This window comes from Pan troglodytes, chromosome 6, assembly GCF_028858775.2.
Source record: "Pan troglodytes isolate AG18354 chromosome 6, NHGRI_mPanTro3-v2.0_pri, whole genome shotgun sequence".
In the NCBI taxonomy this organism is placed as follows: Eukaryota; Metazoa; Chordata; class Mammalia; order Primates; family Hominidae; genus Pan; species Pan troglodytes.
In genome coordinates this window covers 15,511,649-15,536,082 of record NC_072404.2, presented here as the reverse complement: position 1 = coordinate 15,536,082, position 24,434 = coordinate 15,511,649, and the positions used below count along the sequence as shown (strand labels likewise).

Here is a 24,434-nt window from a genome sequence, read left to right as displayed (position 1 = left end):
ACTCTATGGATTCTCAGAACCTTTAAAAGGACACAATATACAGTTATCTCCTTAGATTTTGCTGAGGGAGACTTCGTTCAAAAATACCTTCTGTATTTCCAAGAAGTAATGATGTTCCATGGGGCAACTTTGAAAAATGTTGGTTTATAAAATTTTATAATCTAGTATTCAAAATCTTACTTGTCCGGTTATACCCAACTAGACTCTGTTGATCCAATTTGTTCTTTACCATCTTGTCCTTTGAATACACTTGGTAATATCCCACTCCCTTATTCTGCATAAATAATTTAATCTGCCTAGAATGCTTATTCATTATCAATTCTAACTGTCTTTAAATTCTTACCTTAATGCATTTTTCTTTATATAATCTCTCCAAACTGGTTCAGTTGTGCCATTCTCCTTCACAAACACTGCAGACACTTCATATATAAACATCGTAGTTATTTATGTGTTTACATCTGAGATATGTTAAATACCTTGATTTTATCAACCATGAATATTTTCTTTTTTTAATATTTATTTATTTATTTATTTATTTAATTTCATTTTTTTTGAGACAGAGTCTCGCTCTACCACCCAGGCTGGAGTGCAGTGGTGTGATCACTGTAACCTCCACCTCCCAGTTCCAGAGCTTCTCCTGCCTTAGCCTTCCGAGTAGCTGGGATCACAGGCGCCCACCACCACACCCGGCTAATTTTTGTATTTTTAGTAGAGACGGGGTTTCACCACGTTGGCCAGGCTGGTCTCGAACTCCTGACCTCAGGTGATCCACCTGTCTTGGCCTCCCAAAGTGCTGGGACTACAGGCGTGAGACACCACACCTGGCCAGAAATATTTTTTAAAGCTGAAATGAAAGGCACCCTCCAATGGGACACACATTTGAGTGGAGACCACCAGCACCCTAAGGTGTGACCCTGAAGGGCGAAGCATGCTCCCATCCCAATCCCTTTCTATCTATATCACATCATGACAACGTCCAGAGATGGGCACCTGATAGCATTAGCCCTTTTTTTTGTTTTTTTTTGTTTTTTTTTGAGACGGAGTCTCGCTCTGTCACCAGGCTGGAGTGCAGTGACGCGATCGCTGCTCACTGCAACCTCCACCTCCCGGGCTCAAGTGATTCTCCTGACCCAGCCTCCCAAGTAGCTGGGACTACAGGCAGGCACCACCACGCCCAGCTAATTATTGTGTTTTTAGTAGAGAGGGGGTTTCACCATGTTGGCCAGGATGGTCTCGATCTCTTGACCTTGTGATCCGCCCACCTCAGCCTCCCAAAGTGCTGGGACTACAGGCGTGAGCCACCGCGCCCAGCCAGCATTAGCCCTTTTTTTTTTGAGACGGAGTCTCGCTCTGTCGCCCAGACTGGAGTGCAGTGGCGCAATCTTGGCTCACTGCAAGCTCCGCCTCCCAGGTTCACGCCGTTCTCCTGCCTCAGCCTCCCGAGTAGCTGGGACTACAGGCGCCCCATTAGCCCTTTTTAAGATGGGTAAACTGGAGCTGGGCACAGTGGCTCATGCCTCCAATCCCAGCGACTAGGGAGGCTGAGGCAGGAGGATCACCTATGCAGTTCAGACCCCCTGCCACCTGGGAACACAGCCACCTCCTTCTGCTTGAAAGCTGCCAGACACACAACCAAGGTAACCAAAGCCGAGGCAGAGCTAAGAGCTACTGGCACCCACAGCTCCCAATGAGAAGGTTTTCCTCGCAGCAAAGCATGTCAATGTCATAACACGTCCCATCACAAGTTCAAGTTACCCATTTGAACCTGACCATTGACATGCATAACATTCTGCTCTCCACGGCTTTGCAAATTGGAAGAATCTACTTGTGAGCTTTCATTGGGGAGAAATGAAAAAGAAAAGTTTGGAAGGCTGGGTGCAATGGCTCATGCCTGTAATCCCAACACTTTGGGAAGTTGAAGCAGGAGGATTGCTTGAGGCCAGGAGTTTGACACCAGCCAGGGCCATGTAGTAAGACCCCATCTCTACAAAGAAACAAAGTAAAATAAAATTAGCCAGGTGTGGTGGCATGCAGCTGCAGTTCCAGCTACTTGGGAGACTGAGGTGGGAGGATCACTTGAGCACAGGTGTTCGAGGCCGCAGTGAGCTACAATCACACCACTGCACTCCAGCCTGGGCCACAGAGCAAGACCCCATCTCGAAAAAAAGAAAGAAAAGCTTCCAATTCTGTTTCCAACCCATTTCTGAATCTCCAAGACTCTTATTTCTAGGCAAGAGAACCTTAGAAGGGGGCAGCGGGATCTGAGACCACCTCTCCTTACGGTGAAGGCAAACCCAGAGTCCTTGGTGATGCCCCAAGGCAACAGGAAGACGGAGGAGCGCCGGCGTCGTTGTGCCGTCAGCCCAGCCCACCAAAAAGGACCATCCTCCCTGGACACGCCAAAGGAATCAGAAACATCATAATCTTCCAGTTCCTGGAAAACCTGGGCAGGAGTCAGCCGGAACCCAGACCTGAGCAGGTAGACACTCTTATCAACTGCGGCGACGCACACACAGCTGCCCCTTGCAGCCCTGATCCGCAGGTCGACAACCTCCCCAGGTTGGGTCTCATTTGCTGAATACGTCACTGAAACCTGGTTTTCGAAGAAGGTCTCGACTGCAAACTGAAGTCTGTCGGCGACCCCTTCTCCATTCTCCCTGACATAGAAGACCAGCAGGCGACCAAGGGGGACCATGCTTGGGGTCACGGCCAGACGAAGAGAGGTCACACACACGTCGACCTCAGCTTCTGGGGCTGGTGGGGGCTCTGTCTCAGAAAGGTGTGTTAAACGAATCGGTTTCTCCAGGGCAGGGGCCGCCCGCTTGCTTCGCTGCTGGGTGATGTGGGCAGGCTGCTGGCCTGATAGCACTATATTGCCCCGTGCAGCCACCTCGTAGTACAGGGTAAAGTTGCAGGGACATGTGGACTTCACAGAAAAATAGGCTTCTTCCCCAACCTGCAGTGGGTGGGAGAGTGGCTGCAGCTGCAGGTAGCACTGGCTGGGGGAGTACCAGCTGCCGAGGGAGAGGTAGCTGGGCAGGTACTGAGCCCCCACGGGCTTCCCGTTCAGTGCCATCACCTTGGTCTCCAGCCACACGTGCTGGGCTGACGTGGGGATGGAGGGGATTTCAAACCCCACTAGTCCACCCTGGGACACAACTTCACTGGTGTAGATGTTATCCTTGGGTGTCAGCTCTGCCTTAATCTGGACCGTCACCCCCTCAGCTGGGCTGCCATCGGGGTAGGATAGCTCCACCTTCCCCACGTAGGCCAGGCCCGGCTTGAACTGCTTCCTCGTGTCCTTGGAGTACCGGATGTCCACCAGCTGCCTCTGCACGGGGGTGGAGTCATCGAACGCGACCTGCTGGCTCCCGTCCACACTGGTCACCATGGCCCAGATGCTGACCCTGCCCCGGAAGTGCTCAGGGACGTCCGCTGGGATCATGTCCCTGACGCAGATGTCGAAGTCCCGGGAGCCGAGGATCTTGGATGTTCTGAGGACGGGGCGTCCCACCTCGTGGCTGTAGTACCCTACACCATTAACAGTCATGTTGATCGTTAAGGCACCAGCCACAGGTTTCCCAAAGGTATACCTGGCCCGCACAGTGCCTGTCTCACAGGCGTCCAGGTCTTGGATATACCGGGGCGGGTCAATCAGAAGCTCGAACTTGGGCAACACATACTTCTGAACTTCAAAAGACTTGTTGTACGCGTGGCCTTGCATTTCAACAAAAATGAACCATTCTCCCAACACAGGCTGGTCGGACAAGGGGAAGCTCATGTTGGTGATGCCGCAGCAGAACGGCTTCAAGTGTCTCCACTCTATCATCCGAGAGCCTCGGGGGTCCAGGATGTAGGCTTCCAGCTTCTCGTTGACAGGCCTCAGATTTGGAGAGACGGTGAAGATGCTTATGAGCACTCGGTGCTGGGGTCTGTACACAGGCTTGTTCGTCTGGATGAATACAGAAGCGTCCCGGCCGTCCACGGTCACCGAGGTCTGGTTGTGAAAGAGGGGCCCCTCCTCCGCCTGCCAGCCGCGGCCCCACACTTTCAGAAGCGCCTGGCCCCGGAGGCCCGTGGGCACCTTGAGTTTGATTGTCCCTTTATCCTGGGCCACCAGCTGAGCCTGGACCGTGACTTCCCTTGGAGAGTTAAAGATGGTCACGCTGATGACTTCCTCCACGCCCGCGCGAAAAACAGAGGGAGCTGCAATCAAGTAACCCGGGGCCTGAGGCTGTGCGGCGCGCAGGCCGTCCCGCGCCGACAGCAGCAGGAGCAGGAGCGGGAGCAACGGCCAGAGCAGGGCGCCGCTCATTTTTCGGCTCCTGGGGGGCGCCGCGCCTGGGGAGGGGGCCGGGCCAGGGCTGGGCCAGGGCCAGGGTCCGAGCGCGGCCGTCCTCGCGCCGCCGCCGGGGGCCCTTTGTTCGCAGCCCCCGCGCAGTGCTCCCGGCGCCATGCGCCCCGCTCCGCGCCTGGCCAAGCTGGGGCAGCCCCGGGCCAGCCCCCTCCCCGGACCCGCCTCGTCCAATAATATTTTCTATATTCCTTATAGTTCAGTATGTATTTTTGGCCTTCAATAACTGAAGGAAGTCAATTTCAACATATAAATTTGTATCCAAAGCAAATTGTTATTATAATTGTTAGTATCAGATAAACAATATAATATTCTGACATCGTTCTAGTTAAAAAATAAGAGTATTAGTTATACCAATCAATGTTAGTTACAGAGCAAATATTTAAAAATGCTTCAAAAAAGTATCCAAGATTACTATCCCAGATTACATCCTGACATTTTTATTATGATATCTGAGATAATTTACACATACTATAGACATAGATTGTACAGAATTTGCCTACAGTGGTGGTGAATTTGGCCTAGTCAAAAAAACTTTTTCCTACATGCTAAGGAAAAGCAACTCTAGACATATGGGGTATGTATGCAAGTATTTTGCAAAAAATGTTTTATAAGGACAAAATATATACACATATACTGAAGACTAATAAGTATCACAAAATCTTTAAAATTAATAAAAGTATGTATATACCTAATATAGGTATACATATGTAGTATTTAAAATATATAGATATATATATTCTAAAAATTATGTTTAAAAAGTTGGTATACAAGTTGTCTACACTGTCTTATTTGCAGCTTGCTATGCAAAACAAATTTTATTAATGAAGCAGATCAACTGAAACAATTATTTGTAAATAACGTGCAATATTAACAACAAACCTGGAACAAAATTTTAGGATCCTTGAATTTTTATAATGAAGATATAATTTCTACATTTTCTTAATTGGGGCACACTGTGTTAACACTCTGTAAGGTAGTTTCTATCATTGACAAAGAACAGCAGATTTACAGAAAATCTGGAGAGCTGATGCAGGTGCGGTACACTGGTACTCAACCCCATTGTCAATTTGTTAAGTGCCATATGTTGACATGTTTGATTGTCAATGCCTTGCCTCCGTTGAAGTGAACAGAAATGACATTTAAAACTCCAAAGTAATATCTAAATCTCTGTGTCTGTTTCTTTGTTGTCATGCTCAATTTTGCTTAATCCTGCAAAATTTTCAGGTATCCATTTTGCTTTTCCATTTCATCTAAACATAATTAGTTTTCCACATCCATTTTGGCACATGATTCAGTAAGCACACATTCCAAGGCTGTATCACAAATCTCCCATAAGCCAGTGATTACAGTATCTCTAAAACATTTTGCCTATGTGACATTTATCTGTGATGTCTTCGATTTCTTATTTAACCAAATGGAAGCAGCTTGTCAAACACAAACAGCCCTATTTCTGAGATCTTTGCCCTTTCAAATAGCATCTCCAGACTCCTTTCCAATCTGTTCACACAGTAAAGGTCTCTTTTCATAATGTAGTTGTATCCCATAGGAGGCTTTTTAAAACTATGAACATACTCATTGGTGTGAGAGCTAGAATTTGATTTTCTTTTAATAATTGTCAAAGTGCTTCACAGATACATCTAATAAAAGAGATGCAGGAAATATATTGTTTGAATTTCAGATATCATGGCAAGGACAGAACTCTTACAATTAATCTGACCAACCTCAGTTTTCTCATCTATAAAATGGAAATATTAATATCTATATTACATGACTGAGTTCACTATTGAATAAGATAATGCAGCTACAAAATCAGTGCTATTATTCCTTATATTATGGACAACGTAATGCAAATTATGTCTTATAGTAAAAACCTTATAAGAAATTGCTTTGTGTATTAGTTTGAATACAGAATTTATATAAAATAAGCACTTAGTAAATATGAATTCTGGTGGGGAGAATGGTTTTGATTAATCAACAAATATTTTATTGAACTCTTGTGGTACTCCAGGAACCATGCTAGGTGGTGAGTGTAAAATCATGGGAAAAAATCCACCCTGATGAAAATTATAGTGGAAGAGAAAGGCAAACAATAGTACACAAATAACTATGAGCTGTATATAAATGACAGCTAGTATATATTAAATATTCTCTAGAAGTGAAAAGCTATGCTAAGCATTTCAAATGCATTACCATATTTATGTTAGTGTTGTCAAATTTGAGCAAAAGGAGTTTACCCATTAATGCTGCATTTAAAGTTTTCATGCTTACAATAAAATAAAACTGTCTTTTTGTTTTAAATAAACCTGCAACAAGGCCATTTAGTGGACTAATGTCATTCACTTTGGCAATCACTAAAAATTATTGTCTGCAAGTGATATAAATATATTAGTACCATATGGTAAGTTCCTAAACTTACCTATGACCTCATGTCTATGTGTTTTGCATTATTAGCACTGCAGATCATGGATCAGATACCCTCATTATTCACTGATACCCATTTAAACCGAATAAATTACCCTTCTTTCATTAGGTAGTTTTGGTGAGAAACTGTAGTAAAAATAAATAGTAAAAAAACAAGCACTAACTTGGATTTATACTATTCCTACCCAAACTGACCATTACTCATCTAAGATCTACAACAGATCCCTTTCTGAGTGTACGAAGAAAAGGATCTTCCAAACACAGTAGAAAGAAAGTTCCTGGGAATCTAAGGATACTAGCCATGCTATAACACACATTTCAAAAATATCAAGTTTATTCGCAATACAGAAAGATAAGTTTGATTCTGTAAAGCAAGTCTGTGAAAAAATATATGTAAAAACAATGAAAAAAAGTAGAGTAAATCTACAGTCACGTGTACAGTCCATGGAATTAACCTTCATCTGAACTAAGAAGAAACTGGACATTAAAATTTTTTTTTTCAAGAAATGGTGGCACGTGGGCTATACTTAAAACTTGGTTAACATAAGAGAGCCTTTGTCAGATGAGTAGGTTGCGAAAATTTTCTCCCATTTTGTAGGCTGCCTGTTCACTCTGATGGTAGTTTCTTTTGCTGTGCAGAAGGTCTTTAGTTTAATTAGATCCCATTTGTCAATTTTGGCTTTTGTTGCCATTGCTTTTGGTGTTTTAGACATGAAGTCCTTGCCCATGCCTATGTCCTGAATGGTATTGACTAGCTTTTCTTCTAGGGTTTTTCTGGTTTTAGGTCTAACATGTAAGTCTTTAATCCATCTTGAATTAATTTTTGTATAAGGTGTAAGGAAGGGATCCAGTTTCAGCTTTCTACATATGGCTAGCCAGTTTTCCCAGCACCATTTATTAAATAGGGAATCCTTTCCACATTTCTTGTTTTTGTCAGGTTTGTCAAAGATCAGGGTTGTAGATATGTGGCATTATTTCTGAGGGCTCTGTTCTGTTCCACTGATCTATATCTGTTTTGGTACCAGCACCATGCTGTTTTGGTTACTGTAGCCAGAATCTACAATGAACTCAAACAAATTTACAAGAAAAAAACAAACGACCCCATCAAAAAGTGGGCCAAGGATATGAAGAGACACTTCTCAAAAGAAGACATTTATGCAGCCAAAAAACACATGAAAAAATGCTCATCATCACTGGCCATCAGAGAAATGCACATCAAAACCACAATGAGATACCATCTCACACCAGTTAGAATGGCAATCATTAAAAAGTCAGGAAGCAACAGGTGCTGGAGAGGATGTGGAGAAATAGGAACACTTTTACACTGTTGGTGGGACTGTAAACTAGTTCAACCATTGTGGAAGTTCGTGTGGCGATTCCTCAGGGATCTAGAACTAGAAATACCATTTGACCCAGCCATCCCATTACTGGGTATATACCCAAAAGATTATAAATCATGCTGCTATAAAGACACATGCACACGTATGTTTATTGTGGCACTATTCACAATAGCAAAGACTTGGAACCAACCCAAATGTGCAACAACGATAGACTGGATTAAGAAAATGTGGCACATATACACCACGGAATACTATGCAGCCATGAAAAATGAAGAGTTCATGTCCTTTGTAGGGACATGGATGAAACTGGAAACCATCATTCTCAGCAAACTATCGCAAGGAAGAAAAACGAAACACCACATGTTCTCACTCATAGGTGGGAATTGAACAATGTGAACACATGGACACAGGAAGGGGAACATCACACACTGGGGACTGTTGTGGGGTAGGGGGTGGGGGAAGGGATAGCATTTGGAGATATACCTAATGCTAAATGACGAGTTAATGGGTGCAGCACACCAACACGGCACATGTATACATATGTAACAAACCTGCACATTGTGCACATGTACCCTAAAACTTAAAGTATAATAATAATAAAATAAAAATAAAATAAAATAAGAGAGCCTTATAAATCAGCTGTGCAGACTGAGTAAAGTCTTACTATATTAGCATCATTTAAAAGGTGCAGGTAAAAACTAAAAAGCATAATTTTATATAGTTCACCATTACAGATTCATTCTTTTGGTTTCCCAAATCTTCTTTTTAATAATTCTGAAAGAGGTGATGATGTCACTCATAGTTTAGGAGACACTATTATCAATGTATTCCAAAAAATGACCAGAGGCACAGAATTTCTAAGATCAAGAAGAAGAGAAGGAGACAGGGATGAAAGAGAAAAGAGGGAAGAGACAGAAGATTGGGGGCCTTCTACATAACTTTTTGTTTGTTTGTTTGTTTTTGTTGTCCGTTTGTTTTTTTGAGACAGAGTCTCGCTCTGTCACCCAGGCTGGAGTGCAGTGGCGCAATCCCCTCTCGCTGCAAGCTCCACCTCCCGGGATCACGCCATTCTCCTGCCTCAGCCTCCGGAGTAGCTGGGACTACAAGCGCCCGCCACCATGCCCGGCTAATTTTTTATTTTTAGTAGAAACGCGGTTTCACAGTGTTAGCCAGAATGGTCTCGATCTCCTGACCTTGTGATCCGCCCGCCTCGGCCTCCCAAAGTGCTGGGATTACAGGCATGAGCCACCATGCCCGGCCTACCTAACTGTTCTTAAAGCCTATCATTCTCCTAAACTTTGGACACACACACACACACACACACACACTTACACATGTCTATTTCAATGGTGTTCAAATCCATTTGCGTAGTTACTTTTTTAATGCTTGTTTGGCCATAGTAAGCCCTTTAAGCTAGTTCTGGTATCATTTTAAACTAGCTTCACTGATATTTGAGCACTTCTTTGTTTTATGAAACAACAAGATGTTCCAGGCTCATATTATACTTTCCAGGACTCAGATTTTGAATATGTCATTGCTCAAGATGCCCTGGTTCCTTTCACTGGAGACTGCCATTGAGAAAAAAATATTTGCGTGTTAGGTATCCTCATTACTAATAGAGTGTCATTGCTTCTGATCTCTTTCCCTGGAGAATATGAAGAAATAGATACGTGCATATATACATGCATACATAGGTGGATAATAGATGACATGGACAGTTATATAATGATTTCATATTGATACTTCCACATCAATAACAATATCATAGTGTTCTTCACTTTCTTCATTACACATCTGTCTTTCTTCTCTCCAGGTTGAAACTCTGGTAACCATCAGTATCAACATATCTAACAATACTACTAAAATTCTGACACCCATTCTATTATTAAAAACAAAAAAAGCCTTGAAGATTTATTTGTAGTTGTTTTCTCTCTCTTTCTCTCTCTGTCTCTCATATAAAAAAAGAATACTATGTTCAAAAGTTACTTTAATTGAATCTTATTATCAGATGATTATTTTATCAATATGGCAAACAATTTGTTTCTATTTGGGTTGAATATAAGTTTTGTTTTCATATATTTTTGATTTAATTCATTTATTAATAAATGATGTTTCAAAAGAACAAAGCATATTTTTAAAATACTCAAAAACGCCTTGCTCATGTTCTCATTTCCTTCTTCTAGCTCCCACCTATCCCTTGCAAGTTAGCATTTCACTTGGCTTCTTACTTATTTTTTACATGAAAGTAAAAACACAAACACTTGTGTTCTTATTTTTTCTTCTTATACTAAACTTAATATTCACTTTTTTTACCTAAGCATAATGACAAAGCACCGGATCACATTTTGAAATTAGAACTACTTAAGAGATTTTAAAAATGGATTCTCACAGAGGGGTGAATTAATAACAGTAGTCTTTCTAGAAGAAACGCTTTTGGAGATGAGAAAATTTAAAGGCCTTTATCATGGAGAATAAACATAAGTGTAGTAAGAAAGTGAAAAAAGGGTCAATCGATTAGACTTTTACTAGCATATTCAACATGTTTGGTAATCCCTTAATCCCCAACCACTGCCCAAGTCTCCTCTTTCTCTTGCTCCCTCTCCTTCTCAACTCCTCATTCTTTTCATCTTTCAAATTGTTTTTAATGGCTGAAGCCCAGCTAAGTAAGCTCAATCAGTTTTGATCATCTGTTTTGGGTAAAACATCTCTCTCTTCTATGCACAAATTATATGCACTCATTGATGTATGACCTGTGCCTTTCAGCATTTACATATTATCTTTACGTTTTCAAGGAACTCTGCAATCACATGTAATGTTTACCTCCCAGTTCTTAGCAATATTAACCTCATTTTACAGTGGTGGTAACAGTCATTGAGCAGCTAAGTGACTTGACCATTCCTAAACTGTAACTCCCAGCATGCACGTCCCCAGCGTGTTGCTGAGCTCAGTGAGTCACTGCCCGAGTCTAGCCTTTATTTATTCTATCATCCCTGAGATGTGGGTAATAGTCACATGAACCTTCAAGGTGTAGTTAAAACACCCCATAAACTGACTTTTACTAGCCACTGTCTAAACCTTGACTTTCTCAAAGTTTTCTCCTTTTGGCTCTTATATGAGAAAACTATCAACAGTAATTCAAGTAAAAGTAAAATATGAAAGTAAAATGTTAAATCTAAGAAAGATATGCCTAATTGTCTTGAGATTTGTGTTAAGAACAAGCATTTAAAATATCTACCACCCTTTAGAAAAATTCGAGTGAGCCTTATAAGTAGTTTATTTAGAACAAAGAGACTAGCCTGACCAATATGGAGAAACCCTGTCTCTACTAAAAAAATACAAAGTTAGCCAGGCGTGGAGGTGCGTACCTGTAATCCCAGCTACTTGGGAGGCTGAGACCGGAGAATCGCTTGAACCTGGGAGGTGGAGGTTGCAGTGAGCAGAGATCGTGTCATTGCACTCCAGCCTGGGCAACAAGAGCGAAACTCCACCTCAAAAAAAAAATGCAGCATTTACTCAAAGACCCATTATAGCCAAGGCCTAATCCAAGTAATTCCCTGGGCTGCAGAAACTGGACTTGGTTTTTAAGATGTCACCCATCCCTTTCAAATCAGAGTGAAATCAGAATTAAACTGATAAACTGAAGACAGCAGTGTTTATTTCATTTTGCTCAGGTTTTTAAACCTAATCCTAGATGCACACTTTTGTCTGTTGCACATTTTTATTTTCAGGCATTCCAGAAATTTCAGTCTTTGGTTTCGGAAGGAGAAGAAAGCACAGTGAAAACAAACTCATTTGACTGAATGAGTTTTCTTTTGTGACTAACTTAATGGCTTCCATTCCCAGAAGTTCCTAATGAATTATGAAGGTGTTTCTCTTAAGCATAATAGCATATTTTACTAAGGGAGACCTTATGTTCTATACACACCCCAGACATCAATTAAACCTTTGTGAACCTGGCTAGAAGTGACTACTGGGATCAAGTGAGGCAAGATATGAAGTGGCATTGTGAAGGGAGATTTTACTCTTTTCTCTTTTCTGAAGGCAACATCTATCATATTCTTTATTTTATTGTTTGATGCTTTGCTGACCCAGGGCTTAAGAATGTGTTTCTGCTCACCACCATGATACAGAAACCCAGAAGCTGAGTTCTGCTCTGGGAACAATGAGGCCTTTGTTTGCCAAAGCAGCATAGCCCAACACTTCAGAGCTTTTTAACCTTTTTCATATTGGTGATTACATTTGCAGTTCATGCCAGTGGGATTATAGAGATTTTCTCTAAATCCCTGGTAGGAAAGCAAAAAACCTCTTAATTTTTCCTGAACTAGGATGACAAGCCAATTTTTCCTTCCTTGTTTGTGGGTTTAAAAAATGAGCCTCATGACTAGGCATTATCCTGAAAAATCTCTGTAAATTAATAAACCTAATCTAGTCATGAGATATCTGCTCCAGTAAGGAAGAGATGCTGCATGCAGGCATATTCTTTCAGAAACTGCAGGCAGAAGGATACTTCTATTGGAGGAGAGAAAGAAGCAAAACTTCGAAATGATTTTTACTAGGAATAATTGGCTCAGATACATAGTTACATATACAACGCAGAAAGAGACAGTGATGAAGGACTTTATAGTGTTCAGGGCAGATCACTTACACTGTTTTGGAAGTTCTCTTTGAGGAAAAATTATTACAAATTTATAAAAAGAAAAAAGGCATGAAAGTAAAACATTTATTTTGTTTGAGAAAATGAATTCCAACAAATTAAAAAGCAAAAGCAAATAAAGTGGCAATATCACAAACATTACAACATTCAGAAAAATAATGTATTAATATTATTAGTTAGCTGCCTGATATCTCTACATATTTTGGCTTCACAGCCTTTGTTTCTTCATATGTAGCAATTTTAAAATATTTTCTGTGGGGACACTAGAAAGTTAATTCAATCTAGCACGGTCGATTGAAAAAAAAAAGTGGTTAATAGTTTAGAAAACTTTCTTTTAGCTCCACAACTCTTTCCTGGTAATGACACATCTATAAATTCCTGTGCAGTGGCTTATTTAGGCAATGATTCTTGCCCTAAGAAAAACTCTTGAAGGCTTCCATACTTTTGATTAAGTAGACATGGTTCCCAATGGCTCTTACAAAGGCTATGGGCCATTCCCTCCTGCTTTATTCTCCATGCTAATTCCATCCTTACCTTCACTGGGTTGATCCTCACAGGTCACTTCAGATGGCACCTTGGCCCAGTCGTCCCTCTTGTTTTTATTCTTCTCCTTGGGGTCAAAGTTGCTTGATCCCAACGATGTACCTTGAGGACCTATTGGGCAAATGTTTATTAGGGACAGGTTAGATATGGAAATCACCACTAGGGTACAGCAAGTGACACCTAGTGTGGGGCTGTGCTCTGTAGCTCTGGTTTTTGCTCCCCTCGCTTCCCCGAAGTCCCTGGAGTAGAGCATAAAAGCATCAGAAGAGGCCTGTCCAAGTGAAGGGCCCTGAAGCTTAACCTTCATTAGCTTCACAGGAAAGTATCCTATAGTAAAATTTCTGTTAACAATTTGAGATTTTAAATGTAGTCAAGTATTAAAACCTTTACTTCTTATAACCCATAGCACATTAAACATTGTACTACTGGACTCATATCCCTTGCTGGTCATTCCAATATAACACAAAATATGTTTCTTATCTGAGGCATTTTGACATAATGAACACTTTCTGGATAATTACTTTTTGAGAGTTATCCTTATAGCTGGTGTTGTTGTAATTATCAATGAAATCAGCAATGTGAACTGTGAGTCAAAAGTAATTTCCCAAGTAACTGGTAGGTTTTTGATCTGGGACTAAAATTTCTTGTAGTAAAGGGAAGAATAAAACAGTTTATCAATAATAAAGTAGAAAATAAATTACAAGGTAAACCAAAAGTCAAGTTAGCAAGAAATATGATTTTCCTGGGAGAATAGCTTTCATTTCTGCAAATATGTGAGATTAAAGGGAAAGCCACACTCACTGACTACTTGGGAGCAATGAAATTGTATTTTGTAGCTTGTCTTTATGTTCCTATAGGGTCTTTCTCTACCCTCCTCTATTCATCCCACTGTGAGAAAAAAATAAGTCATTCAATATAGAAGATTATTATTAGAGATATGTGGTAGATGGTCTTCAACAAACTCCACCTCTTGGTATTCACACACTTGTTCAATCCGCTCCCATTTAGTGTGGGCTGGATCTGTGACTTGCCTCTAACTGATATAATATGGCAAAGATTATCTGATATTATTGTCAAGAATGGATTATACAGGATTCTGACCCCCATCTTGCTAGCAAACTCTCTCTCTTTCTGTTTTTGATGAAACAAGCTGTCATTGTGTAAGGGGCTCTGTGGAGAGGCACACTGGGTAAATAACTGACAGCAGCTTTCAGGTTAGAGCCAGCAAAAACAGAAAGTCCTCAATCTGACAACCAGCAAAGAACTGAATTCTGCTACTATCCATGTTACCTTGGAAATTGATTCTTCCCCTGTCCACCTTTCAGAAGACACCTCAGCCTTGGCCAACACTTTGAATGCAGTTTTGTGGAAAACACTAAAAACAGAAAACCCAGCTAAGTTGAGCCCAAATTCCTTACCTATCAAAATTCTAAGATAATAAAGGTGTTTGTATGTGGTGTGTTTGTGTGTGTGGTGTGTGTGTGTGTGTAACTGCCAAGTTTATGGTAGTTAATAATATAGCAATAGTGATAAGTAATATAAAACATTAGAAGCCTTTGTAATATAAACACATTAAGTAAAATGAAATGTTAATATGGAGTCTTCTTTACTATTTAACTTTCCACACCATTATTTCGGTAACTTGAGTTAACATTCTTTTCTGAAGTTCTTGCTATCCAATTATTCTGACCTACTTTTGTCAGTCCTTATAAATTTCTATGTCAGCACTGTTCACTGTCTCTAGATCTGGCCATCTAACTCACCATTGTCCTCTTTGTTATCCATATGTGATCATACTGGGCACCACTCATGTTCAACAGGGATATTCTAACCTCATTTCATTCATCTACAAAGATCATTTCTGCACCCCCTAGAGTAGTCCTCTACATGGCTTCCTCTTGTCAACCAGAAGCATATTAATTCAGAAGATAATATTAATGTAATTAAGAGTTAAAATTCTGGATTCAAACAGGCCTAGTGTTTAATCTTTGCTCTGACATTTTCTTATTACCTGCTATTTTGCAAATTATTTAAACACTTGAAACCTGTTATGCCCAACCATGACATGAGAACAATAAATATATGATTAGACTCTTAATAAAATTCTATAAGAATTTAATTTATTTATGGTTTAATGCATTTGAAATGTTATTTTCTGAGTTTAGTGTCTAATGGGAATATCCTCTCTTTCAATATCACTTAGCAAACTTGTTCTTCCATTCCTTTGTAACAAGTTCCTTGACTGCTTCCTATTTTTCAAATCCTTCAGCCTGCTCTTTTATTTTCTTTCCAATAGTTGGTCAACTATTACAACTGTGTTGTTACCAATAGTTTTAATTATCTAATGTTCTTAGCTTAATCGTAAGCCTTATATCAGGTCTCTTAAAATTGGCTGAAAAGATAATAAAACCATCCTGATTGGCACTTCTAAATATTTATAACTTTAAATCTCAGCTGAACCTTCAAAACTCTTTAATATACTCTCTCTTTTAAAAATGCATTAGTGCCAAAAGTAGAAATAATCTGAATAATACAATAAGAAAAAAATTAAAAATGTAACTGTGGTACAATGAATATTTTCTTACACAATAACGGAATTTGTTCTTGAATGCTGACATGTCATGCCCACCTATGACCCACCTTTTACCCTTTTTGCAGCTTAAAGTGTTATAAAAGGCAGTGACCCTGTAGTTTGGGGCTACTATGACCTGGCAGATTTATCATGCTAAAAAGGCAAATTGATGATCAAATTTGGAAATTGACTGTAAGAAACAGTGTGCTGGAAATATTGGAAAGAAGTGGCTCTACCATGCAGACCCCTCATCATAGTCCTCGCCTCACCCACTGCACTCATTTAACTGCCCAATGAACACTGGAGTTCAACAACGTTTTTCTATGTTCTCCCTAGTATATGATTTTGGCTGTTCATTTCTCTTTAGGGAATTTTTAAAAGCTAAATAATAAATACAAAATGCCCCCTTCCAAAATAAAAGAGTTTAATTAAAACTTTTCTCAGATTTTTTTTTGTCGGTATGACCACTCTCTTGCACAACAATTTAGGCCCTGCCAGTCTTTAAAAGGAACATTCTAAAAGTACATCTGTTTTCCCTGGGATTTTCTACTATAACATAGCTTAGACTTCATGCAAATTTTTACTTAAAATTTGTGTTATTCAAGGTCACAAATTTCAAATTACAACTCATGGGAAGTGAGGCCTATACCCTTTGTGTGGAAAGTATTCCTCTTTCTGTACCTATCAGACTTCTACTTCGTTCTATAAACTGATTTCAAGTGCTATGAACACTTTGGGTTTTCCCCTGTGGTTTCTGGTGGTTTGGGTTTCACGCATGACACTTCCATAAAAACACAAATGTCAGCTGAACAAATATATATAAGAATGCCTGAATTCCGGGCACGATGCCTCACACCTGTAATTCCGGCACTTTGAGAGGCCGAGGTGGGTGGATGACAAGGTCAGGAATTCGAGACCAGCCTGGCCAACATAGTGAAACCCCTTCTCTACTAAAGATACAAAAAAATAGCCAGGCGTGGTGGCGGGCGCCTGTAGTCCCAGCTACTTGGGAGACTGAGGCAGGAGAATCGCTTGAACCCGGGAGGCGGAGCTTGCAGTGATCCGAGATCGCGCCACTGCACTCCAGCCTGGGCGACAGAGCGAGACTCCGTCTCAAAAAATAAATAAATAAATAAATAAATAAATAAATATAAATAAGGAATGCCTGAATTCTATCTCATTCAATTAAAATGTACTCTTCAAGAAAATTTAATTTTAACCAACAAATTGCTGCCTAAGACCACATAGAAGCATCCCCTAAAATGGTGGTTAACAACACACATCCTGTGCGGGTGCCTGGGTTCGTTCACCAGCGCCATGACTTTGTGACCTAGGGCAGGTTATTTTTCCCTCGTTCTTCTGTTTCCTTAATGCAAAATGGGGATTACAGTAACATCTCCTTTATAAAGTAGGTTTTGAGATGAAATGAGCTAGTATTTTCAAAGTGCTTATATTCTGCGTACCTGGCACATATATAGTAAGTACTATACAAGTATTTGTTAAATTTTTTTTTAAGTTTTAAAATGTTGTATTCATGCCATCAATATTGAGAACACATTCAAGAACCAAAGTAAATTACATGGAAAATATAGTTTCTTGTTTTTAAACTCTACAGTATCCAAATTAAAATCTCCATGTTATTCCTCTATGGAGATATGATCTTCCTCAAAAAAGAAAGAGTTATATCGAAAATAGATTTTAATATCTCAAGATACTAAAATCTAAGTTTTAAATAGGTAATGTTTTTAATTAATATTAATAAAAGCAAAATAATTTATACTCTTATTTAATTTTTGGTAATATATTAATTCTACATATAGTTAATTTTGGAATTAAACTCTCAAACTTAGATTTAACATCACGCTTACATCTATTTTCTTCTCATCAAAGAATAAATTATATTTCCCATTGGGATTTATCAACTTCTACTTCAGTTTCTAGGGGAAATAAGTAGAAAACAAATGACTAATAAGTAGACATAAATTATATTAAGTTGGTGCAAAAGTAATGACAAAAACCGCCATTACTTCTGCACCAACCTAATACTATCAAATTATTTATTTATTTAAATATACTTTATTATGTTTGGGGTCAATATTAGTTTTGTTTTATGTTGCAATACTTGATTTTGATTATTCGATTCATTTCATTTTAGATAGGAATATATATTAATAAATTTCATTTGCATCAGATTTTTATATTTATTTACTTTTGTGAGTTTTATAACTTGCTAGTTACAACCTGAAGAAGAATAGAACATCTTTTAAATATATAATTTGTTCACAGATCAGTATAGATTTTTGAGCCTTGCCTATTGGATGAAGTGCTATCCAAATAGCCTTATCTGTTCTTTGGTGATTATTCTGAGCAAACTTTTTATTTTTCAGGTTGTACTATGAAGAGGAAATGGGCTTTTTTTCTTGAAAAGTACTCCCAATCTGATATCTGTCTTGCAGGAAAAAAGCTGTTTTAAACCAAATCCATTGAGATCCAGTGATAAGATCCTCTTACGTGTCATTGGGGCTTGTTCTACAGAATGTAATATTAAAGGTTAGGTTTCATTCTGCTTGAGTGGAATTTCTTAACCAGAAAAACACAGGCAAAGACAGCCTGTGGAGATTTGACATGACAACCATTCTCATGTTATTGAAGTACAGCACGGACTGCAGATGTCCATTTATAGCGTATTTGAAAATCTTTAACATTCTTTGAAGCTTTTAAAAGTATATTTCTCAGGGGATTTTTTGTTGTTGTTACAAGAAGCTTCTAACCATTTTTATGGCTGCAGGCATAATGGCACAATATCCTGTTTCCTGTTGCAGTGGGAAGTCATCAAATGCATCACAACTAAGTCTTAGTGATGATCAAAAGAAAACAGACAAATTCAGTCTTGTGATTTGCTGATGATTATGTACTTCACTACAGACATAATTATTAGTTGAGAAAAATCTTATGTTTATAGAATGAATCACTTATTCCTCATTTTCATGATTAATACTGTGTTTAAACTTACATAGAGACTTTCCTTTTCAAAGATTCCATTTTCTACACATTGTGTGCAAAACACCTGAGTCGAGGAAAGCTGCAGTAGTAGTTTGCTTAGGTCGATTATTATTCGTCATCTTTAACCTCTTATATTATACAATGAAAGAGTTTAAAAACAACTCAACCTATTCTGTTGTTAAGAGGGTAAATAGATTTTTGAACCTTAATCAATATTCTACATACACTGACTTGGAAAATGGAAATAAAGCAAAAAATCAACTTATAAAAAGGCAATATTCTCTTTCTTCCTTGCAAAATAAAATTCTTAAAGGTTCTATACATTTGTTTTCCCAATAAAATTTCTTTTTAAGTTAGTTAAGAAAATAAGATCCCAAAACCATGATAAGATATTATTTTTGATTTCACATAATATAATGCAAGTAATTTGCCAAATGTTTTTCATGCATTGCCCAAAATGTTCACAACTGTCCTATAGTGTAGGCACTGCTATTATTGTCATTCCAAAAGGATTATCTGACAATGTAAAATACCTGAAAATACAATTTTTGTTCCTTACTGTTGCTGTGACCTGCAAAATAACAAAGGAAGTTACTTGAAGTCTCTCATCCTGAGATGTTTCCCAATAGTAAGTATAAGAAAAGATGTCTTGAAGTACAGAGCAATCATTACTGAGAGAATGGTTAAACAAATATTAATGAATTAGGCTTATCTTTGTTGCCCACTGTAAATCTAGGTACTGGAAATATAGCTGAGAGCAGATTAGAGGACTGCTTCTCAAAATTTAGTGTGCACAAAAATTGGACGGCAAACTTATTAAAACACAGGTTCCTGGGTCCCACACAGAAATTGTGTTTCAGGAGATTTGGAGTGGAGCCGGGTGATCCTGACATTATTGGGCCCTGGACCACAGTCTTAAGCGGTGCTGGCCAAACATCGCTGTTCTCCTGATGTCATTCTGGTGGACTCTTAAGAATTACTGTTACTACTTCATGATATGGCATACATTACCTTTACTTAATTCTCATAATGACCATATCACCATAAGACAGGGATTCACTTTTTGTCATTATTATAAATGAAGAAACTCTTTATTAAGGAAATATAGTAGCGTTCACTAATGCAAACAGCAGGAGGCTGAAGGGCCAGAGTTCAAATTTAATTTTTCTCTCAAACCAAAATTATGGCCATTGCATTATTTTCTGCCACATTTTATATTTCCTCAGACATTTTCATTTTGAGACCCAAAAGAAAACATTTTGCAGTTTTGAAATGCCCAACAAATGTTACTAGAGTCAAAGGGTTCAGGGGTTAAAAAATTTGTCACCATCTTATGACATGGTAAATCATCAAATGATTATAGGTAGTACACATATTTAAGGTTTAGGGATTTTTATTCTGTATTTGTGATTGTAATTCAATCTCATCTTTAACTTGAGATGTAAATGTGATTTGTAACTTTAAGTATCAACAGAAAGTTGCAGATTTTCAGGAATAAAAAAATAATCGCTATCATTCTCAATTGGAAAATAATTTCAAGTGTTTTTCTTTGTAGTATGAGGGTCTCTGGGGCATGAACAGCTGCTTTTAATATTTTCTAACCCAATACCTATTATATTATTTGTGGAAAGTTCTATAAATGTTGACTGAGCAAGCAAATCAAATTAGAGCATATGAGCATCCCATGAACTGTAGCCTTCTCACAAATGTCCTTTGGTAGAAAGTATTTATCTAAAATTAACTCACCTTAATTTTACAATGATATTTATTTCAAACATACGTTGCTAGCATACTGCTTTCTTAATACAAGTTCTTTTTGCTTCTTTAAAAATCTGCTAGCTAACTCACAGGTAACGTAAGTATCATGAGGTGCAGCAGTTGCTAAAGCAAGTTCGTTTTTCATGAATAACAGAGTAAACAGGCTCATAAAACCCATATAAACTGTCACTTCTCAAATTTATGATTTCCCTGAGGCTGAGGCAATTAAAACTTGAGTTTTAAGGAAAAAATTGTCAGGCTTCTTTTTACTTGGTGTAAACTGACCTAACAGAAACTTTTTTTTTTTTTGGAGTGTTTTTTTGGGGATTTGTATGTGTTCCTGATGACTTTATATTGTTTTACAATGCTTTATCACACGAGGAAACTGAGAGTTTGCCCTTGGAAAAACCATTTTTCCAGCATCCTAAGCACCCATTGGTTCCTAAGTGTTTCTAAGTTAGAAATTAACGTTTCTTGTATTCCAATTCTATAACAACAGGATGATGATACCCTTTAAGCATGGATTGATCATTTCCTTAATTATTTTATGCTTCCTTAAAGTCTGAGGAAAAAATATCAGTAGGCTTTCACCAATATATTCTTTTATTAATTACAATAAATAAAAGATTATTGGTGGATTTTTATTGGTGGATTAGTTAAAAAATAAAAAAATATATATAATGGTCCAATAAACTGAGCCAACCACTTAAAGCATTTGAAATTTAAAATACATCTTTCCTAGTTTTAAACATTTAGTATTCATTGCCATCTTAATTTTTTCTTCTTCTCTAAGAAGAAATATAGAGGAGTCATCCTTAGATTTTAAAAGGTTTTGCCTGCCGTTGAACTACTTGGACTTCCAAATCATGGGCCCATTGCAAGAAAAAAAAAGTGATTACAGAAAATAATATGCTTGAAAGTCAAAGACAGGTAAGATTTTTAAAACCTATTTTTTCGTAATTAATTTTCTCTCTCTAGTAAGACAGCACCTATCCTAGTATTTTTTTCATTGCAGAATTCTAGTCATAATTGTAGCCCTTTATAGTTGTTATCTTTACAACTCAAACATAACCCTTCCAGAATATTAATCTACCCCTTTACCTGGTCTGAGAGATTATTTACTTAAAAGGATCATGTATGTATTATTTGAAAATATATTTATAACTTTTCATTATAGCTTGTTTAAAAATGCCAATGACATGGCATATTTTTCATAAATAACATTTAATCATGTTGGACATTTGTATTATGTTGACTGTCTTCTAATTAATAATCATTAGATGATTCAAGAAAATTCAGAACAATGAAAATAATATTAGGGATTATTTTTAAAAACTTGTGTTCCATTGTAGTATGTCATTACCAATTCATTTTCAAGTTAGTCCATTTGTCTTCCCTATTTTAAAGTAGTAATTTTAAGTCCCAGTAAGGGTTTGAAATAACTTATGTCTTTGTGACCCCTTATAAATATGCAAACAGATGATGATTTGCTGACCTGTCCTTCAGTGATTGCTGAGCTTCATTGTCCCAGACCAAGGCACTTAGTCCTGTTCAAGTACCTACTTTATCATCCATTAGATGCTTTGCCATCCTAGAGAGCTCATCTCCTAGGACCTATTGAATTCAGAGACAAAAATGGGTACTTTGGGTTTCATTTATATGTATGCCTTCAAAAACATTTTATTACCCCTTCAGTTCTGCCCTCCTAAATATTAGTTTATTCTTTGATTAGTTTCTTAGAGATTTTAGTGTATCTTTAATGAGGAAATCAATGAACAAACTAATGTTCATACCTGGAGTTTCAATGTTGTTTCTCTCTTTAAGCCAATTTCTCCCCAAATTTTCCTTCTGAATTAACTGGTTCATTATTTATATGTATAAGGATGGATGTACTTTGTGAAAGGATTGCTACCAGGTAGCTTGCACATTTCCTAAGCCACTGAAACTGTTCCTTTATTTGGTACCATGGTTTTGCTCCCTGGAAATAATGTCCTATTAAAAAGGCACTTGTCTGTACTTTCAGAATTCTATATTCGGGGTCAATCAATTATCCACTGGCTATGTTGATATGTTAACATTGCCATATCAAAAAGGGAGCAATTTTAATATTTCAGGCTGTTAATAGACATTTTAATTTTCAGCTATTATGAGGTAATATTTGCTTGACATTAACACCTCTCCCTACTTATAAGTTATTTGATGGGCAGCTATAGGCACTACCACTTGTGAATTCAAGAGCTTTCCAGAATAGAGGTTTACTTCTCTTGGAAGATAAGTAGCAATTTTTTAGAGATTTGTGTTAGCCATACATGTATGTGGTCGAGGTATGTTTGTATATGGAGATAGTTCACAAAAGAAAAGTTAAGGAATCATAATATATATTTTTGATTATTTTCTGAAAACACCTTCCATTCCTCTACTTAACAAAAAACAGCATCCCGGTTTTCTTCTGATGAATTAACACTTCTCCATTTGGTATAGGTAAGGTTTGGAATCTGCCATCCCACTAAGAAATCTGGAGATTCCTTCTACCACATATTTCTTTTCCACAGCTCAGTAACCAAGACTAAGTGACCTATCCATCAATGAGATTGTGATACAGAACTTTAAATCTTGAACTGGGTACTGCAAAGACAGAAGAAATAAATGGAATTAATTCATTCTAACTGGGTTACCCCAAATTGTCACTCAATTCATGTTACTAAGATCTTTGTGCTGATTTTCTATACTCTCTAAACCTATTTTGTATAGGCTACTTTTTAAGCTTGGGAATAGCCTATCCTGAATCTTTACATAAATTCACCCTTTCTTAGGTTTGACAGAGATGATATTTGACAGAGTTGATAGTTACAACCAGAGAACTCTAACATACACTTTGTAGCATTCTCAAGCATAATCTTATCTATTAGGAGTCGTAGACAAGTAAAGCAAAGGGAAGTGAGCACTCACATTAACTCCTGTTAGAAACTACTTTCTAAAGAAAGATCTCGCTTACATTTTAATATAGGAAATTAAAAACTTGTTAATGATCAAAAGTTACATGGGCATAAAAGCCACTTTCTATGCAGCGCAGTGCTTTGCATATCACAGGGGTCTAACAGAGGTTTTTTGAGTTTATAAAAGCTACTAATGTTTTCAAAAATTGAGAATTTACGGCTTTAATTGATTGAACTGGGGTTACTGACACAAAGAATAACACCTCTGTTTCCAAACTACCTCAGATAAATTAACTATATGTCAAATGCTATTCTTGGAAAATACGAGTAGAAGAGTAAATATTTGTGGGATTTGGAGTAAGCATTTGAATTTTCTGAATTTGATCACACCAACTAATGATGATAATAAGAAGGATTTATAGCCAAGCGCGGTGGTTCACACTTATAATCCCAGCACTTTGGGGAGGCTGAGGCGAGTGGATCACCCGAGGTCATGAGTTCAAGACCACCCTGGCCAAAATGGTGAAACCCCATCTCTACTAAAAATACGAAATTAGCCAGGTGTGGTGGTGGTCGCCTGTAATCCCAGCTACTTGGGAGGCTGAGGCAGGAGAATCGCTTGAACCTGGGAGGTGGAGGTTGCCGTGAGCTGAGATCGTGCCATTGCATTCCAGCTTGGGCAACAAGAGCGAAACTCTGTCTCAAAAGAAAAGAAAAAGAAAAAGAAAAAAGGTTTTACTCAATGTCTGCAAATAATGTTAAGTATAGTTATAGTGGAATATCTAGGGACAAGTTCTACAGAGAACAGTGTTTTGCCAGTGTGAAACAATTAGGATATTATTATTTTAAA

The 24,434-nt window shown here is 38.3% G+C and overlaps 1 protein-coding gene across 1 annotated transcript; it reads right to left on the bottom strand.

Moving 5' to 3' along the window:
• Window positions 1-581: 581 nt before the first annotated feature.
• LOC738765 (C3 and PZP-like alpha-2-macroglobulin domain-containing protein 8) lies at window positions 582-4,427 on the bottom strand. The gene has a single exon (XM_054687382.2). The coding sequence runs from the start codon at window positions 4,313-4,315 to the stop codon at window positions 1,985-1,987; it is 2,331 nt and encodes a 776-aa protein (XP_054543357.2). The 5' UTR covers window positions 4,316-4,427; the 3' UTR covers window positions 582-1,984.
• Between the last annotated feature and the right edge of the window lie 20,007 nt (window positions 4,428-24,434).